This window comes from Poecilia reticulata, linkage group LG15, assembly GCF_000633615.1.
Source record: "Poecilia reticulata strain Guanapo linkage group LG15, Guppy_female_1.0+MT, whole genome shotgun sequence".
Classification (NCBI taxonomy): domain Eukaryota; kingdom Metazoa; phylum Chordata; class Actinopteri; order Cyprinodontiformes; family Poeciliidae; genus Poecilia; species Poecilia reticulata.
The window spans coordinates 16,881,527-16,900,033 of NC_024345.1; the positions used below are offsets into that span (position 1 = coordinate 16,881,527).

General features: G+C 41.7%; 1 protein-coding gene across 6 annotated transcripts in view; it reads right to left on the minus strand.

Annotated features, from left to right (window-relative positions):
* slit1a (slit homolog 1a (Drosophila)) overlaps positions 1–18,507 on the minus strand; it is a 96,176-nt gene that overhangs the window by 26,275 nt on the left and 51,394 nt on the right. For all 6 annotated transcript variants that reach the window (XM_008429661.2, XM_008429659.2, XM_008429660.2 and 3 more), the window contains exons 5-10: positions 14,472–14,543; positions 12,654–12,725; positions 11,516–11,587; positions 10,626–10,789; positions 4,559–4,706; positions 266–337 (exon numbers count right to left, since the gene is read on the minus strand). In XM_008429661.2, coding sequence (XP_008427883.1) covers positions 266–337; positions 4,559–4,706; positions 10,626–10,789; positions 11,516–11,587; positions 12,654–12,725; positions 14,472–14,543 — 600 coding nt within the window. The remainder of the gene's footprint in view (positions 1–265; positions 338–4,558; positions 4,707–10,625; positions 10,790–11,515; positions 11,588–12,653; positions 12,726–14,471; positions 14,544–18,507) is intronic.

Below are 18,507 nucleotides of genomic sequence, written 5' to 3' on the forward strand. Positions count from 1 at the left end.
AGTGGACACGATTCTAGCCAGGGGAATACCAGCAGGCAGCGATGAAAAACGAGACCTGCTATTATGAACATGTACAACTGAAGCTAGCGCCACCCCAAGCCTGAGAACAGCACCACGTTCTCAAGCTGCAGACAAAATAGACAGATAGCATGGTCCTTGGAAACGGGAGGAGAGGACTGCCAATTGTTGCTTCTTTTTCCAGCCACCAGAGTTTTGTTCCCATCTGTATTACTTAGCCCTGAGGGGAACGTTCTGCTGTACTTACATCCTGCGCAGTTTCTTGTAGGGAGAGAAGGTTCCAGGAGGAACAGACTTGATCCCGTTCTGCTCCAGACGTCTGGGAGGGAGGAGAGAAGAGAGGTGACACAATTAGCTAACCAAGCAATAGCATTTTCCATGGCAACAGAGCTGAGTAATCACCTCTGACCCTTGGTGATTGGGCTGATTATATTAGCGGAGATCTATTTCGCAGTTGTAATAGGTCCAGGCACACTGGAGTCATAACATCCACAGAACCAATAAACATTCTCAACACTAAAGTGATGTGGAAAAGGACTGGAGGGGAAAAGACTCAATGTTGCTTTTTGTGAGGGTGTTAAGGCCTTCAGCTATAAGACGTATTTCTCCCTGATTTAACATTTACAGTTTCCAGCTCGTATGAGCTCATGAAATCAATAATGATCTCACTTGTTCATGTGTACGCCGCTGCTATCCCCTGGGTGTTTGCAAAGTGTCCGCTGAAATCTTTGCAGTGGGGTAAAATATTACCTCTTTGAGTTTACCTTTTTTTTTTTTCTGTGTGAGCCCAGGAGAAGTTGACACTGACAAAATTTGACAAAGCTCATCATAAAACACCTGTCAGAGCTCAAAATTAATACACAGACAAACACACGCTTGGCCATCTAGAACAGGCTCTAATCAGCGTCAGATGGTCCCACAGAAACAGAATCTCCTAAACCCCATTAGCATGGGCATACATGTGTTGTTTCGGGCTGCTGCTCAGGACCCAACTCAGCCCCCCCCAGAACAAATCTCCGCTGAAGCTGGCAGAGGGCTGTTTATCTGCAGGTCAGTTCACAGCTTTTAAAACTGTCCTTACTGGGGCTTAGAAGGGCCCAGAGGAAGCCAGCTGCAGGCCTGTCTGGCTTGTTCTAGCTCTGCGCCTTCCTGCAGGGGGAACTGGCTGCAGACCAGCAGCACATGGGCCTGTACGGGCTGCGGTGGCCCCACGGCCACGGAGGCATCTAAACATCATTAGGCTGCTATTTGTCGCCACAGAAAAATGGGAAATATTCTCAAATCTTCTGTACGTTTGGAAGCAGATTCAACCACCAGCTCCTTCAGTATTCAACGTCTTGGCGCAGAAGCGTTTCCCCATGATTTAATTAGTCATTTCGGATTTAACTGCATGCCTCTCAGGCCTCTTGGATTGTGTTTTGTTTATGTCTACTCACGGGGGGGTAAATGTTTTGTTAAACTCTGGCCACAGTCATTTAGCAGTTCTGAGCTTCCAACATTTTTCAATCAGGACTCTTCGCCCCCCCCTTCAAATGAGCGTTCCTCGCCTATGGAGTGATATGGGAGCGCAATTGGCATTCCTCGGATGACGGCGACCCGAGACCACAGATTCCTGCGGTGGACATGATCCCCCGTTCTGTTTTTGTCTGGCTGTCCCAATATGAGTGGAGTGACAGCACTGTGGTTCCTCTGCCCTCACCATGCGGCAGCGTGCTGGACCAAGTGGCTTTAGCGCCTTCTCTCATCAACCAGTCTGTCTAACTGGTCCAAACCAGTCTGGCACTATGCACAAACACGTTTCCGTGTCGTTGTACGTATGTCCCTCCATCCCGTGGTATTCTGGGCGTGTTAACACAGAGAACGCTGAATCCATTTGAGTCGCACACCCTGACTCAATGTTCTAGCTTTCCCATTGTTGCTCCTTGCTGATCGATGTGAGCAAGCGACCGAATCCTTGCAATCGACAAAGAAGCGCCTTTTTTTTCCCATTTGTTAAAGGGGAAAACAAGGAACAATCTCCCAGAGTCGCCAGCAGAAGGAAAATCAATGGCTCCCGTCCAATTTGTCAGCCTGAACACGTGTGTGACTGCCTGTGAGCTGGTGTTTGTGTCAATCCAATCAATGCTCTTCATCCTTTTCATCAGGAACTGAGCAGGGTTTTCATTATAGGGAAACACATTATGCCTCCGGGTATTCAACTAGTGTGTGCAGGAGTCAGAAATAAATGCAGAACCACAGCAGCGCAGATAAAAGGCAGAGGGAAAGTTTTATGGCAGAGCTTGTCAGAGCAAACAGAGACTATGATGCATAATAATCCGCTGTGGTGGTGTTTAGGCTTACCAGATCTCGTTTCACGAGAAAAAGAATACAGAAAGCAGCTAGAAACCTCAGAGCCATAAACGCAACACTCATTAGGGTGGAGGTGGGGAGAGGGGGGGGTGATCGCAATTTCTTAGATTTATACATAATGAGAGCAGCATGCACGCGTCTTTTGTGTGTACGCGATTTTGTGAGAGGCTCATTAACAAGGCATTAGGCCAGCCTCAATATGCAGCAACCTGCCAGGCTGTAACTGAAGCTGATTTTATAATGAACTTCAAGCACAGATCAAACCTGCTGCACCGAGTTACTGAACCGACCCCCAGCCCCCACCCCGACCACCCTCACGCTTTCCATTTTAATTCACTTTTACTGTGAATGCAGCTCCGTAAACTTGTCCTTAACGATTGGGCCGGATGGGGAAAACAGCTGAAAAGATAGAGAAATCCACAGAGGAGAAAGTAAAGCAAAATAAAAAAAAAGTGTCCTGGGAATTCTGGCTCTAAGGTAAAGGTTCTGATGGACAGGACAGAAGGAATGCACATGATGTATGTGCTTGTCTTGAAAACATAAATCAGAACACTGAAAGGTTTATACGCCGGGCAGATTTAAGTACCAATTACATGCGAAGGGTTGGGAAAGTTTTAAAATGCCAGCGCTCATCTGCTGTGCAGAGAGCGTCCACCGTCTATAAAACGCATGCATGATAAATTCATCTTTCAACTGTCTCCCTGTTCTCACATTAGAGATGCTCACTGGTCACTGAGCTCACAGCACACACTGGTACACATTTTCTTGTAAAAGCATCCCGATAAAAGCATTAAAATGCTAGAATTGTGAAGTGGAAAGATCTTTTAAATTTTTTTCTACGACAAAACTATATTTGTGGTTTGTCTCTCTACCATCAAGAGTGTGAAGGTTCTCAAGATGTTTGTAGCCTGTAACTAGCGTTTTTTTTCCAAGATTCCTCGTTGTTTAGCTGTACCCAGCTTCCCATCAACTCTGACCAGATTCCCTGGCCCTGCTGAAGAAAAGCAACCCTTCATTATGACGCTTTCACCAAGATGTTTCACTGTCAACACACTTTCTTCATAGCGTTTTGCACGAAGGCCCGACGGTTCAGTTGTATTCTCCTCTGATTACCATTCTGATTAATGACCTACTTGTCTTTGCCTGGCTTGTCATTAGAGGTGAACGGCCTTGTCTTAGTAGGTTTGTTGGTCCGTTATATAAAAATCCAACAAAATACATGACATTTGGGGGATTTAACCTGACTAAATAGCAAAAAAAGCACAAGGATAAGTAAATAAATCTTTTATTGTACTTGAGAAGACCAAAACCATGGAAAAACTGCATCTGGGATTTTTATGTTTTGTGGCTTGTGGAACATTACGAAGGTTGAAGCCAATTTCCTGTGATCCTGGGAATCAAAATACAGACTTTATACCCTTATAACCCAATAAATATAGTGGCAAGGCATAGGTGGACTGCCTTTAGCATGGGAACCAAGAGAGCTGTGAACATTTAATCGAAATGATCAAATTTAGCACACCAGTGCAGTAGAAATGGGTCAGGGTTATTGGGGAACATGGGATCAGTGACTTTCACACTAGCTGAGTATTTATAAACACATCCTCATGGGGAAGAAGAGACCTAGAAACTGCTCCTCAGAAGAACATGCAACATGCTGGCCGGATTCGTCCAGTATTTTAGCTTTTTAACACGGGGCATAGTGTTAAAAAGCTAAATCACAGTGTTGTGGGAGACTTCCACAATGCTAGTGGCATGAAATCTCTGATAAAGGGAGTAAAATGACTTATTTTAAAAGTTTAGTCATGCATTCCTGAAAATTACACTGCAGCATGTGGGCCGTGAAGAGTTAATGCCCAGACAGATGTCGGAGGACTGATAAACTGAAGGAGGGATGTTAGCAAAGGGCTTGCATGCGGTTCACAGCATTCTGAGCTGATAAGAGCATGTGGTCTCAGTCTAGAGTTTCTGAGTGAATATCTCTGTCCGCACATGAGACCGATGTCCTGTCAACGTGCTGAAAAGCGAAACATTCACAAATACCAGAGGTGTATAAAACAATGCAGATTATCAGAGAACCGAGTTTTCTTTACTTTGGTTAACTTTGTGTGATCGTAACACAGTGTGCAAATTTGGTCGCATTGTTTGAGGATATCAACAGCAGACATCAATCAGCAGACATTTTGCTCACATTTCCGACATGCTGTCAGGCAGATTGGCTGGAATAGCAGTTAGACCTTTCCCTCTGCAGTCCACGATGTTGTTGCTGCAGGTACACATGGCAGGACAGGAGCCTCCCCCAGTGCTGCACGGCTGCAGGCTGGAAGACTCCTGATGACCTGTAGACGAAAAATAGGAAACAGGAGTTAAATGGAAGCAAGTTTAAAAGACGGTAAAATATTTTTCTGTTTTTTTTAGCGCTATTCATAAATCATACGTAGACCTTTCAAAAAATTTCCAGAAGTAAAGTGGAGGACACAGCAAGGAGTAAGATACTTTGGTCAATTGAGATCAGCTTTTTGATTCTTTGCAACACTGTGTGACACATGCTCACAGTAAAATATGGCAAAATTAGTATCATGGTGAGGGAAGGAGATTCTTTAGCAAGGCTGGTTAGAGCTTGATTTAAAAAAAAAAACAATCCTGGAAAAGGCTGCAGAATTTGGTTTAAGGATTTCACCTTCTGAAATCCTTAAACCAGTTGTGAATCAGTCCAAAGACTTGAGAACTGATGTTCACAATCAGTTCAACTGTTTTTCTAAGAGTAATGTGGCATTTTGGTCCACAGAAAGACCTTCAGCTGTAATTGCAATCAAAGTGGGTTCTCTGAAGTGTTCTTCCAGGAGAGTTGAATGCAAACACATGCCACACTTATAAACAAAAAAGTTTTCAAAGCTGTTTGTTTTACTTTTACGATCATGCACTGCTTTTTGTTGGTGTATCACAGAAAATACCAGAGAAATCCAGTTCAGTTCATGAACGTTATATATATATATATATATATATATAAAATTATGAAAATATACATTTATGTAAGGCACTGTACACTTATTGTTACATTTTTTTTTTATATTACTATAAAATTGTGACCAAAGCAGATTTTTCTCTTATCTGAGTATGTTATTTTAAATGGGAACGGTAAAAATAATAGACTTACAGAATGAAATTGACGGTTATAGGATAATATAAACACTTTTTACTCCAACATTTTTTTCAAGCCTGCCATGTTTTCTTGTCTTCAGCTTTTTGTGCTCTCTTCTAGCTGAATTGCAAATATGCAAATGCACATTTCAACCACTCCCTGACATGGACAAAAGCAAATGAAACATGCTATATTTGACTTCATTTCAAAGTGGCAAAATCCTACTGAATCAGTGGGAAAGAAACTAGGTTATATATCAAAGAAGTGTGAAGTCGGAGTGACAAGCGAAGGCCTCCCAATAATATCCATTGATCTCGTCTCATAATCTTTCTCGAGAGTCTGTCTTCTCCGCTGCGAGGAACCGAAGTCGTTCTGCACATTCAGCTTTTTCACAACCCCCACCAACTTCCATGTGTTCAAAAACAATTCAACTTTTTCATTTGCATACAGAGCACACAGCTCATCACGCCGTCTCCAGATACCTGTTCAAATAGCTACAGCAATGTCAGCGGTGAAGAACGGCAGTCTGCGTTGCCAGCGTGTCGTTTTCCGCTGTGAGTTCGCCCGAATGTGAGCATAAAAGTCTAACCCAGATAAAATAAATAAAACAGACTTTTAAATGGGCTAATTTACACAGCATTACTAATCTGAGTTTCAGACCATGAATATTTAATTTGCTTCCTATCTATCACTCGGCTGGTGCTGGAAAGTGTTGCTGAGAGCAAAAGAAATGAGGGATTTACAGATGATAGATGGTGAAATATGTCAAAAGTCAGTAAAAGAAAAAAGGAAAGCAATAAGGCCAAAAATTTGCTCTCCAAACACAGAAACATTATAAAAGCCCATGGAAGTACTCATTGACCCCCCCCCCCCCCCCACACACACACACACACTGGACATCATCCATCAGGTAAATCCTAACAACTGCCAGACAAGTGAATCAGGTGGGAGAGGGGGGGAAAAGCATCTCTAGACTGTGAATCAACAGAGAAAGATGTGATCTGAGGATGCGTGATCTGGAATGGCAAAGGTTTGACAGATCTAGGATCGGGTGTCGGGCAGAGGAAAACCTCCTTTCTTATCTAACATGGCATATCTGACAGGCCTGGGATCAGGGAGAGTGCAGAGCACAGCTGGAGCAGCCTTGACAATGACAGCTCACTGACAGGTATACCAGAGCCGAGACCGTTTCATGTTCGCTCCTCCCTGATTTTCTTACTGCCGTTTCTACATTATTTCATTCTTTCCCCTCTATCCATATCCTGTTTTCTCTATTTTTAATCAACCGCTTTATTTTTTTTTACCATCTAGGTTCCCTTCCCATCATTTCCTTCCTCACTCCGTTTAGCAGCCCAGTTTCCCATCTCTCTCCTAGAGCACCTTCTCACCTTTCATCCATTTGCACAGGAGTCTATACGTTTAACCTACTATGCCTCATTTTCCCCATCATTTTCAAATATTATCACTTGCTTCTTACCATCTGTTTCGTCTCACCCTTTTTAGTGGGTCATTTCTTCTCCATTTCCTTCAGAAGAACCTTGAAATGATTTATTACCAACTGCTCAATTCAAACATAACATTTTTATTTCTTTTATTATTACCTTGGAGCAACAGCCATCCATTTTCTGTCATATAGCCTTGAGTTAACATGAGCTTTTCATTTCTGGTTGCTGTTTTAAAATAACAAAGCCCTGTTTTACAGTGACTGCTGCCTGACAAATCTGGTGGAACGTAGTCATGAACATACACCTACACCAATGAGGTCGGTCTGAGTGCGTAAGAAACTGTTGATGTGCTGGGTTTTTCCACACACAACCATCTCATCTCTCAGGTCCAAAAAAGAGAAACTGGTGGGGATGAAAATGCCCTGCTGATGTTAGAAACCAGAGGAGAATGGGAAACAGAAAGACAAAAGTAGCTAGAGCCACTCACGAAAACCAAGAGGTGCAGAATATCATTTCTGAACACACAACGATTCAAAGCTTGGAGCAGACAGACTACAGCAGAAGACCACACAAGTTGCTGCTTCTGTCAGGTGAGAACAGGAAAAATAAGCAGCAACTCACACAAGATTGGACAATAACAGACTGTGGAAAACTTTAACTGATGTTTTGAGTCAGAAATGGGTGAAAACATCATGTAAGCATGGATCCATCCTGACTACAAGCATGTGGCAGGATATTGTTATAGCACACTTTTGGTCTTTTCTTACAAATTAAACATTGTTTTAGCGCCAGGGCTTATCTGAGTATTGGTGCTTACCATGTCCATCCAGGTGTGACCACATCTGGATGGCTCCTTCCAACAGAATAATGTCATAAATCTCAAAATAACCTCAAATTGGTTCCTCGGCCTGACAGTGAGCATACTGTATGCTTATGACCTGCATGGTCAAAAGATCTCAATCCAGCAGAGCGCCTTTGGTTAAGATTCACCTCATAGAGCTGCATTGAACCAATCTCCAACAACTTTGTGACGCTAACATTGTTAAATTCTCTGCAAATAATGACTTCTCATCTTAAAAAAAAGCAGTTTGTGAGGGTGCGGTAATTTAGTCTTTTAAATGTTTGGGCTCTCAAAAGGAACTGGAATCAACTAAAATTAGAATTGGCTGTTCAAATATTGCAATATATAATATAAAAGCACAGATTGGAAAATGGTCAAAAAATTCTGAGTGATGCATCTCTAATTACATAAAATATTTTTTGGTTAGCAGCAGGAGAGCAAGGATAACTGCACTTGATCCCACAAAGTTAATGAGCTCCTATAAACATCAGTCTACCTCCGAGATGTTTTTACTGCAGGTTTTATTTTTAAACCCGATTTCTCACCTTGATTTAGTGCTTTGAAAATCTGCTCCCACAGACGCCATAAATATTAGAATAATGCTCGTATCTGCCAGAAACGCTCAGTGCAATCCGCCCCCCCCGCCCGTGATTTAAGCATTTGTGCTGCAAACTTTAACAGGATTGTATAGATTACTGATTTTTATTCATCAGGTCTAATATTTTTCCTAAACTTTTAAATGGCACACTACACATTGCTGTCAATGTGAATTTACTAGGCAGTGATGCTCTCCAGCACAGAAACAGAGGGCGGATTACGTTGCTCCGACTGCGGGAGGATTTCATCATTTTTATTTATTTTTTTACATCAATGAATAAAGCAGCACACCCACATTTTCATTCTCCCACCTCATGCCTCTCCTCTCCCTCATTTTCCTCTTTTCCTTGTTACATGGCGCCACCCTGCCCCAAATCCCCCGCAGGTGGCCTCGACTGGTCACAGCTTCGACTAAAGACACGCACAAACACATACTGTTGCAAAAAAAAATAAAAAAAATACAAAGTGTGTGCCAGCGAGTCGGTCTCTAATGAGTCCATCAGTGGGAGTTCAACTCCTGGTCACAATTTGGGGAAAAAAAATATAAATAAATAAAAGAATGAAAGCATGTGTTTGGCTGAGCATTTATCTGAAAAGATGCATAATGTTGCACTGGTATATCACAATATATTGAACAATGTCTTTTGTCTAGATTTGAAGATAAAGCTCAAAGAAAATATTTCATCCCAGGATGATTGACCACCTGTATGTGCGTATATGAAGTGCAGCTGCCCATTATGTAAAACCTGAACTTTCTGTATCTGTATCTGCATCCCACTATAAACCAAAAGTTCCAACTTTTCTATCTGGAATGGTTACACTCCCACGCTTTGAGTCTCTTTCCCTGGACGATGAATAGTTAATGATCTGTGTTGTCACGCTGTATGACTGCGTAAAAATCACAACCCATGGAGAGACAGGAACACACACACACGCACTCAGGGGTACACTCCCCCGCAAACACACACTCATGCAGACCCCTTGCAGCTGGCGTTACAAATGAGAAGGCCGAGTGGGGAGTGGAGGTTCTCATGGTGTTTTGCAATTGTTCAGATATGATAAAGCAAAATCACATCACAGCGCTCCTACGTGCTCATGATCTCTTTCACATTTCAAGGAGGATACAAAGACTACGGAGCCACGCAAATCACAAACAGTAAATCATTCAATAAATCTTTGAGTAGCCAGAAAAAAAAAAGGGAGAGCCAATGAGTGTGGGCAGTCTGGGCTCCAGCTGTGTGGGCATTTTCCTAACACCGCTGCCAGCTCAGTGGGGTGCAGAAGCCTAGACTAGCAGAGAGCTGTGAGGCTGTCCTGGTGCTGAGCGACTGTCAGGTGGCTGCCAGGTGAATACACACTGGCATAAAAACACAGGGCAGAGGAGGTAAATAGAAAACAGACGCTATTTTAAGACACTGCTTTGTCATGAATAATCTGAAGTACACACGAGTCACATGAGAGGCTGATGAACTTACTTTACTTTCAATTAAATAAAATAATGCTCAGAGAAAGTATTTATATCCCTTTTTCACTTCACAACTACAAACTTAGATTTAGTCAAAAGGGCTTTTTATGTGACAGAGCAACATAAAACAGGGCATAACTGTGAAAACAAAGGAAAACGATAGTAGGTGTCCAAAACGCAGCTCAGTTTCACTAAGACTGGAAAACATTAAAAACTTTAACATGTGGTTGGAATGGTCAGGGTAGCGAGCAGAGGTATGAGCAGTGATACCAGAACTGCCATCATGCCAGAGCACCTTCCTCCATGTAATTGCTGTGTCTCCTACATGGTTGTAGCAAACTGCAAATTAGGATCTTTAACAATGTTTTTTTTTTTTCCAACTCGTCCAAAAACACCAGACTAACAGTCACCCCATCAATGGACTCTCAATATGTGAGGCTCCTGCAGAGTTACCATGGATCCCTTGGCTTCCTCTCTGACTAGCTCTCTCCTTGCTTACTCTTTCTGTCCATGTGCAGCATCGTGTCTCAATCGGTTTGCAGTCGGACCATACATACATTTGTGTGTGAAGATGAAAGACAGTAGTGATCAAAACAATAATATTACACTTTTAAGCCTTTATAATAAGGTGCGTTGCAAAAACATTCGTAGCCGGTAATGTTTTTCATATTTGTCGCTCTCCACTCAAAACATTTCAATCTATTTCATTAGGCTTTTTTTATTTCAAAAATAAATCCACAGGTGAAGAATAAAACTTTGCTGTCTTACCTGAGCATGTGAATTCGTGCTTCTGGACCTCTGCCACATTGAGTCCTCTGAGTTCTGGGGGTGAAGCACACTGGGTGAACAGGCCGATTGTAGGCCTCTGCCTGAGCCACTGGGACAGCCAGGCCAGGTGACAATCACAGTTTAAGTTGTTGGAGTGAAGTCGGCTGTAATATAACAAAACAAACAAAAACAAAAAAAAAAAAACAATGAAAAATTACAATCAGTTAACATTTTTCATCGCTGGCAGAAGATGGACATAGCATAAAATGTGTTCGTTCTTTTCCACAAGTCATCACTTCCAGTCGCTGTGGGGCAAACACACTAAATGATATGCTATGCAGACAATTATAAATGGCCCATTCTAAAAAAGGCGACATTTCTAAATCCAGTGCTCCAAACACCGCATTCTTCCAAAGCAGCGCCTCTCCACAATAACTATCGCTGCGATGTGGTGGTGTATGAAGGCTAACTCGTGAACCCACGTGCGCAGAAACAGAAATCCCTAAAATGTTACCCCACTGGGAGTGAAGCAGACCACAACGTCACCGCAAGGGCAGCAGAGTCACGGCTAGGAATAATTGTCTTAATTCAAGCATAATTTCAGATTTGGTAATCGCGGCACACAATGAGCTATTTGTGTCTGTCCAGGCCCGTTTTTGTCTTGACATGAATCACATAATGGCTCCTGGCTTTGCTAAACTCATTATTCTGTGCCGTTCAGTGGTTTTGGCAGAGAGCACTGCTTGGAATGACAGAGCTGTCAACCCCCACAGAGATTACATTCTGATTTTCTCTTCTTTGTCTGGATGTAGACGTGTAGATAGTAATTATAGCTTAAATAATTCCTAAAAAAAGAAAGAGATCATTCAAGTGGGACATTTGTGACTTACAAAGTTCGGAGTTTGGGCATGTGGTTGAAGCTGGAGACAGGAATGCTGCTGATGTTGTTGTTGTTCAGCGTTCTGCGGAAAGGAAGGGGCAAAATAGTTCGATTGTCGGTAGAGTTGTGTAGACAAGCTTTCTCTTTTACATCTCATTAGATCTATGTCTTCTTTTTTTTTTGTCTTTCTGGGTCCCACTGGGAATATACCACCTCATTTCACACAGATGGGAAGCCCTTGCACCTCCCACACACACATGCAGCCATGCATGCAAATATGCACACACTCTTACGAGTCTGATCACAAGCGTTATAAAGGTAGCATCCACACACACGCACACACACGCACACACACGCACACACACGCACACACACACACACACACACACACACACATCTCTACAGAACCTGGGGCATCAGCTGCAGAGAGAGAATCGGGTCATTTCAATCTGCCTAATAACCTTTTGCTATTTTTCAACCTTCTCATCCTGTCAACACCCGCTGTTCTCCTCCCACCTCCCCCGACACAAATCCATCTGAATGACCCTCTCTGACCTTTTACACCGTCATCAGAACACTATCAATACTTTAATTAAGGCGTGCAAGCAGCTTCCTGCATTTCTTCTTCTTTAACTACCTTCTAAATCCCACACAGCTGTCTTTTAACACCAGAGCAGTTGTTCCCCCCTTTACGCTGTTGGTCCGCATTGTTCAAGAAGGAGGTCCCCAACAGAGGCTTGTAATTACACTTTGTTTTAAAGGAGATGATTAACTAGATGTTGAAGATCAGCGCAGACGGCTAACCTGGGTGTGTCTTTTGAACATGCCGATAAGAGGAGCCCCTCACTCGTCAGATGGCATGCTCGGGGCTGGATGGGCCGGTTGGTGGAGGTGGGGCAGTGGGTGGGTTACTGGGTGTTAATGTGATGGAGTAGAACCCTGCTGTCAGCTGTGACTAAATGGAGCTTTATGCCGCAAACCCCCTTTATAAAGCCCGCAGGGGGCATTTTGGAATATTATGCGAGGCCTGTGCCATACGTATTAGTCGCGGTAATTAGCAAGACACAAAAATGTCTTAATTCAACTAAGTGCTTTAATAGGATAAGGCAGCGTTAAGCTAGGCAAATAGCATCAGATCGGGGACTTACAGTACTTCCAGGCCTCTCAGAGCTCTGAAGGCTCCGTCCTCGACGCAGCTGATGTGGTTTTTATCCAGCTGCCTGTGGTGGAGAAACACAGAAGAGTTACAATCTTTACATCTCCCCACAAAGTACTTGTAATCATTGATACAGTAAGTTGTGCTCTAATGCACTATGGCTAATCAATACAGTTTCGGTCATCTCAGCTCACGTAATCCCCCAGCGGAACAGACGTGAACGTTAACGACTGTTTATCCACATCAACGCAAGTCATAAATCCATGTGAGCGCCTGTGTTTGTGCATAAACCCCATCAAAGATGTAAATCACGGCCGTCGTTGGGGAGGCAGTGAGTGGACTCAATCACTGAGACCTAGTCCTCTGAACGCACACACCAGCAACCAGGCAATGCTTTCCTCTCTTGATAGACCATTAGGCTGACCAGATAAAATGTTAACTCTGCAATTAAACTAAGTGAGTTGTGAACGAGTAAGCACATATTTTCAGCTCACTTACTACTAATTTAATTTGATGTATTTATTCAGTTCTTTACCGTCACTGGTTGTCAAGATCTTCCTGTAATCAGTGCATGCAGGGTAATTACTACATACTACACACTTGTAGTATGAATTCATACTACATGTGTGTACATGCATATGAATAGAAAGACACATGACCTGTTTATCCACAAAAAAGGTTTCTATTAAAAAAATAAAATGATTATCTTTTGTTATAAATTGTGCTAATCCAACCCAAATCAGAAGCAAAAGACCATGTGAGAGAAGCTGGCTGATATTGGTAAGAGTGTATCATTATCCAATAACTATTGTACTGATATGTGCTGTAAGGCCACTCAGTGAAGAAGAAGCCATTACTCAACAAAAAACATAAAATAAGATTACAGTTTGCAAATGCATTCATGGAAAACAACCTTAGTTTTTGGCGAAATATCCTGTGTTCGGATAGAACAAAATAGGAATTAGTCGTAATAACTGTTGTCACATATGATGGAAAAAGTGATTGGCTTGCAAGCCTGAGAACACTCTGAAGATAGAGTGTGGCACCATCGTGTTGTGTGGTTGTTTGGCTGCAGGAGGAAAGGCTTCTATTTACACAAAACCATCATCACCATGAGGCAAAAACATGTGGACTCTCAAGACATCAACAAGGAAGTTGAAGCTCTTGACCAAGTAAGACTTTTAATTTGATGGTGACTTTAAGCGTATTGCCAAGTCAACCAGGTTTAAGAAGAAAATCAATGTTTTGGAGAGACCAACACAAAGCACTGATGTCAGTCCGATAGAAAATTTAGGAGCAGACCTAAAAAGGTGTGTGTGAGAGCAAGGCAGTACACAAACCCAACACTAAGGACATGTATGTGAACCTCTGAATTTGAAGTTTGCTCAATAGTATGACATTGAGCAAGTAATAATAATTTTATAAATACTAATTTTAGAATATACTAATATTACATTAGGGTTACATTAGGAGTATTGTAATTTTCGTGCTCCTTAGTTGTAAATATCTTTTTCCCCCAGCAACTGTTTGTTCAAAAGTTGTAAGCCTATGTGATCTGTCATAATCCTCCTACCAATATCATTTCCAGTCCTTTGTTAAAAAAATACTCCCAAAAAAAGTGATGCAAGTCCAGCATATTATCAGTCAACAAAAGCTCTTAAAACCAAATTATGTTTCTCATGTGTCTTAAAATGTAATCTTTTGTTTTGATGAATGACCGTGTGGTTATTCAATCGGTGAATTAACTTGTATGTTGAACATACAAAAATAATTGTTCATTTAAAAAGAAATAAACACCTCTAGTACTCACAGGTTTTTGATGTCTGTAGCTCCTCTGAATGCTTTCCGGGGGATAGATTGGATGAAGTTCTCACTGAGATCGCTGTGAAAAAAATAAACAAAAAAAAAACAGGTATATTTAACACCTACATTAAAGGTTTGCCTCGTGTTTCCTGAGGTCCAACAGGATGAGGATACAATGTTTTTATAACTTGTTGTGCGAAAGTTCCTCTCGTGTGTTTTTAAGCAGGCGTCTCAACAAACCCACTTTTACTCTCTGAATAGCATTCTCCAGCTTTTAACTCCATCATCAGTGTGGTACTGAGAGCTAAGTGCAACATTTTCTCCCCCACTGTGCGCGTAACTACCCCGTGGTGTGGTCTCCGCACGCAGACCTCTGCTCACACTGGAGGGGTATTTTATGGTGGTTGTGTTATTCAGTGTTCCTCCATGTTATGATATGTTTGAGCTGGATGTAGTTTGAGGCTTAATGTCTGCCTGCACACAGACTAAACAGAGACAACAGGGCAGTGGCCTGTGTGGGGTTCTTTCAAGGTCCAGTAGGATGAACTTTTCAGGACACAGAGCCAACCATATTTTTTCAAGTTAGTCGCTGTGTTTTTATGAAGAGAGATGAAAATTCAAGACGATGTGTGTTTAAGATCCTTTCGTCTGTCTCACACATGTACACTGCAATGCTGTCGGAGAGGCTCCTGCCCCGACAAAGGTTCTCCCACAGATCCAAAACAGCACTTCTGGTCACCCACAGAGAAACTACAGCCCAGCCCCAGAATCTGTGTAACCACACCATACCACTATTATAAATATAACTTTGTTAATTCCCACTAACTGTTCATGAGCACCACAGGATACGACGTTATGGCACAATAACATTCTGCCCCCGCTGTCTGTGAGTCTGGCATTATTTCAATGGGACTCACAGCGGGGAGTTAAACCCCACCACAGCAGCGTAGTTGAGCGATGTACCTAGTAAATGAAACGTTTTGTGTGTATAGCACCACACAAGTTATAAAAACGAACCAAAAGTTAAACTGGAATCTGTTTTAAATTTAGGAAGAAAATTACTGAAATTAGGCCCCATTTTGAATGTGGATTATTAAAGATTATAGTTATTTAAGAAAAAAATAGATATTTAATTGTAATTAGGACAACAAATAAGAATTTTTTGCACTTAAACGGAACAAAGTCAGTTGACCAAAATGCTGAATATGTGAATGTAACATAGGACTGTGCTAACTATTTATTCTCAATGTACGGAATATTATTATTCCATTGGAAACCATCACAAAAATATATTTCTGTTCTTCTCAGATCTGTTTTTAGTAGGAAGTTAATGAAATGGGTTAAATGTAAAGAGAACTTAGCTGTTGTACAGAATCAGCTGATTTTAAAATATCAACTCTCAATTTTGTAGTAATTTTGCCTCTTTTAAAATAGTAACAGTTTTTAAGCAACTGCCCTCAGACACGTGTAGTGTGATCTCCCCTGTGTTTCGAATCTAAATAATTATGATACCTGACAGGAATCCTATATAATGATGTTTCTTTGATGTTCTTAGAGTTATCAAAAAATCAAAGATCAGAAATTGGCCACCAAATTTTTAATTAGTTTATGTGTTTATTGCACAATGACTGACTTTGTTTTCAAGCAGTCCTCTACGATTTGCCAGCTAATCCCCCAAATACAAAAACTGTTCATGCTATCTTACTGGAAAGCATTGGATTAGAAAAGTATTGCTCAGTTTTTCTTCTTTGCTGTTTGGTTTTGTTAAGGCAATGATGAAAGTTGAATCATTCTGATTTAATGCTTACTGTTGCCTACCAAAGCTGTGGGAAAGCTTATAACAACTGTTAGTGCTCATGGTTTCCAATTCAGTGGCATTAATATTGACAATGACCTCCTGGAAGTCTCCATTTTTCTTGTTTGCATGAAAGCTTCTGTTATTTAAATGGCCAAAAGAAAACGTTTTCACAAAATCTCGAACTAGTTCAGCACTGGTGAAATTCCAGAAGCCATGGTTGGTACATGCAGAAAGAATCCTGAGAGAGAAGACGAGACGAGGATGAGACGCCGTGATGCAAGGCAGGACAGGAAGACTCTGATCATATGAACACAATGCTATGGGTGTAAGTCGTAAAAAAAAGAAAGCTCTTGGGTGGACTCCGCACACTAAAACCCCATAATCCTGTTAGTACGCTCTAATAGGATGGGCAGGAGTGATCCATACAATCCCATTTATGGTGCTATTTTATTGGATTTTTTAGCTCAGGTCGCAGGAGGTCACTTTAAAAATGTAAGTCTGACCAACAACAAAATAAAGGATATAGCCAGGATTAAATTTCTGTATGTTTCATGCCAGAATACCTGCCTATTTTTTTTTTTGTTTTCCCCTAATACCTTCTGTTACATCAAACAGCAGAATCATTGCGGTCTTGGTTTAGTTTCTGCAGTCTGCTCTGTGTCTCTAAAGAATTCAATACCGGCTTCTCCTCCTACAGAAGCCAGAGCAAAATTAAATTTAGCAAAAGAACGTTTCTGCATTTACACATTCTTAAAATGGCAAACAGAACATTTCTGTGGGAGACCATCATGCTGTATTTTACATACTCTGTGGTATCCTTTAGCTGTTATTTTCTAAGCACAGCCCCAGCAGTGTGTCGGCTTTGAGATTTCTGACATTACGGATTAGTTAGAAAGCTGATTTTGAGTGAAGCACTTATCCCTTCGAAATCAGACACAACTATAAGAGAACACTAACCACAAACAGGCATATTGGTCACTATGGTCTCCGAAACTAAAGTCTGACTCCTAATCAAATGTTGCAATTTTACAGCAAAGACCACAAAAGTCTATAGCTTTTGCACTGTGACAGCCAAGTATAAAAAAGTGAGCAATAGCAAAGAACAATTTCCCCCCGTCTGAGCTTCTGGCCAATGTAGATTTTCTCAAAAAATTTAAGTCTACATGCATTCGGTTAGCTAACCTGAGGGCAATAGCTTTGTGAAATACTGCAGGAGCACACAAAGTTAAGCATCAGAAGCAGGAGCAGAGGTCATCACACCCAGATGTCACAAAACCTGCACAGCTCTGTTCAGGGTGAAAAGTCTCACAGAAACCATCGGCACCTTGCAACGCTTTCCTCATACTCCCCGCATTCACTCATTACCAAGCAATGAGTCCCAGTCCGCTCCTCCATCCAGAGTAAGTAATGGTGTCCTGTACCCAGCATACTTCTGAGTCATTTATGATTACAAGTGTGTGAACCGCAAAAAGTGAGTGCAGTTACGCCATCCTTTACGCTGGACCCGACATAAATTCACCTCATTCCACAGCATACCTTGCAGGTGGGCAGTTAGTTCATTACGCAGCCTGGCGTTTTGCTCACAGTTCATTCCCATTGTTGCCCTAATGACTGGGGGTAGCACACATGTGTTCGAGTGAATGAGCTTCAGTGCTGAAATACTCCAGTCGCGTTTTCAAGACTGAAACTTCCGATGACGATATCATTTAACTAGTGCACAACAATAAACCCAGCTACTGTTTACACCAAACCCAACAAAGACCTGGAACAATTAGCAATGTTATCAGACGTAGCTCAAAGCGTCTGGTCTGGTGATTTGCTGCACACTGAAGGTAATGTCTGGTTCCTGTCTGATTCCCATCATTAACCTCTAATTCCTGTCTCAATACACATAATAATAATTCCCCAGAATGCCTATGGTGCCATAATAATATTCACACCAGTCGTAAAAGTGGATTTAAGAGATTAGCAAAGCATTTTCTGCATAGGCAATCATTAGTAGTTTCAGTAGGTGCTTCAGCTGCGTGGTAACCCCGCTCTCAGCTTTTTCTGGTTTAAATGTTTAAAGGCTTTGGGCTGCATGAACTACAATTGCATATCAAAACACATGCCTGCATATGAACACCAACAATTGCCCCTTTCATATAGAGTGCCCTGCAAAAGAATTGATACCACTTGAATTTTTTTTTTCCATATTTTGCCAATTTGGCTTCTTTGATCTGAGTTGTTAAGGTATATATATATA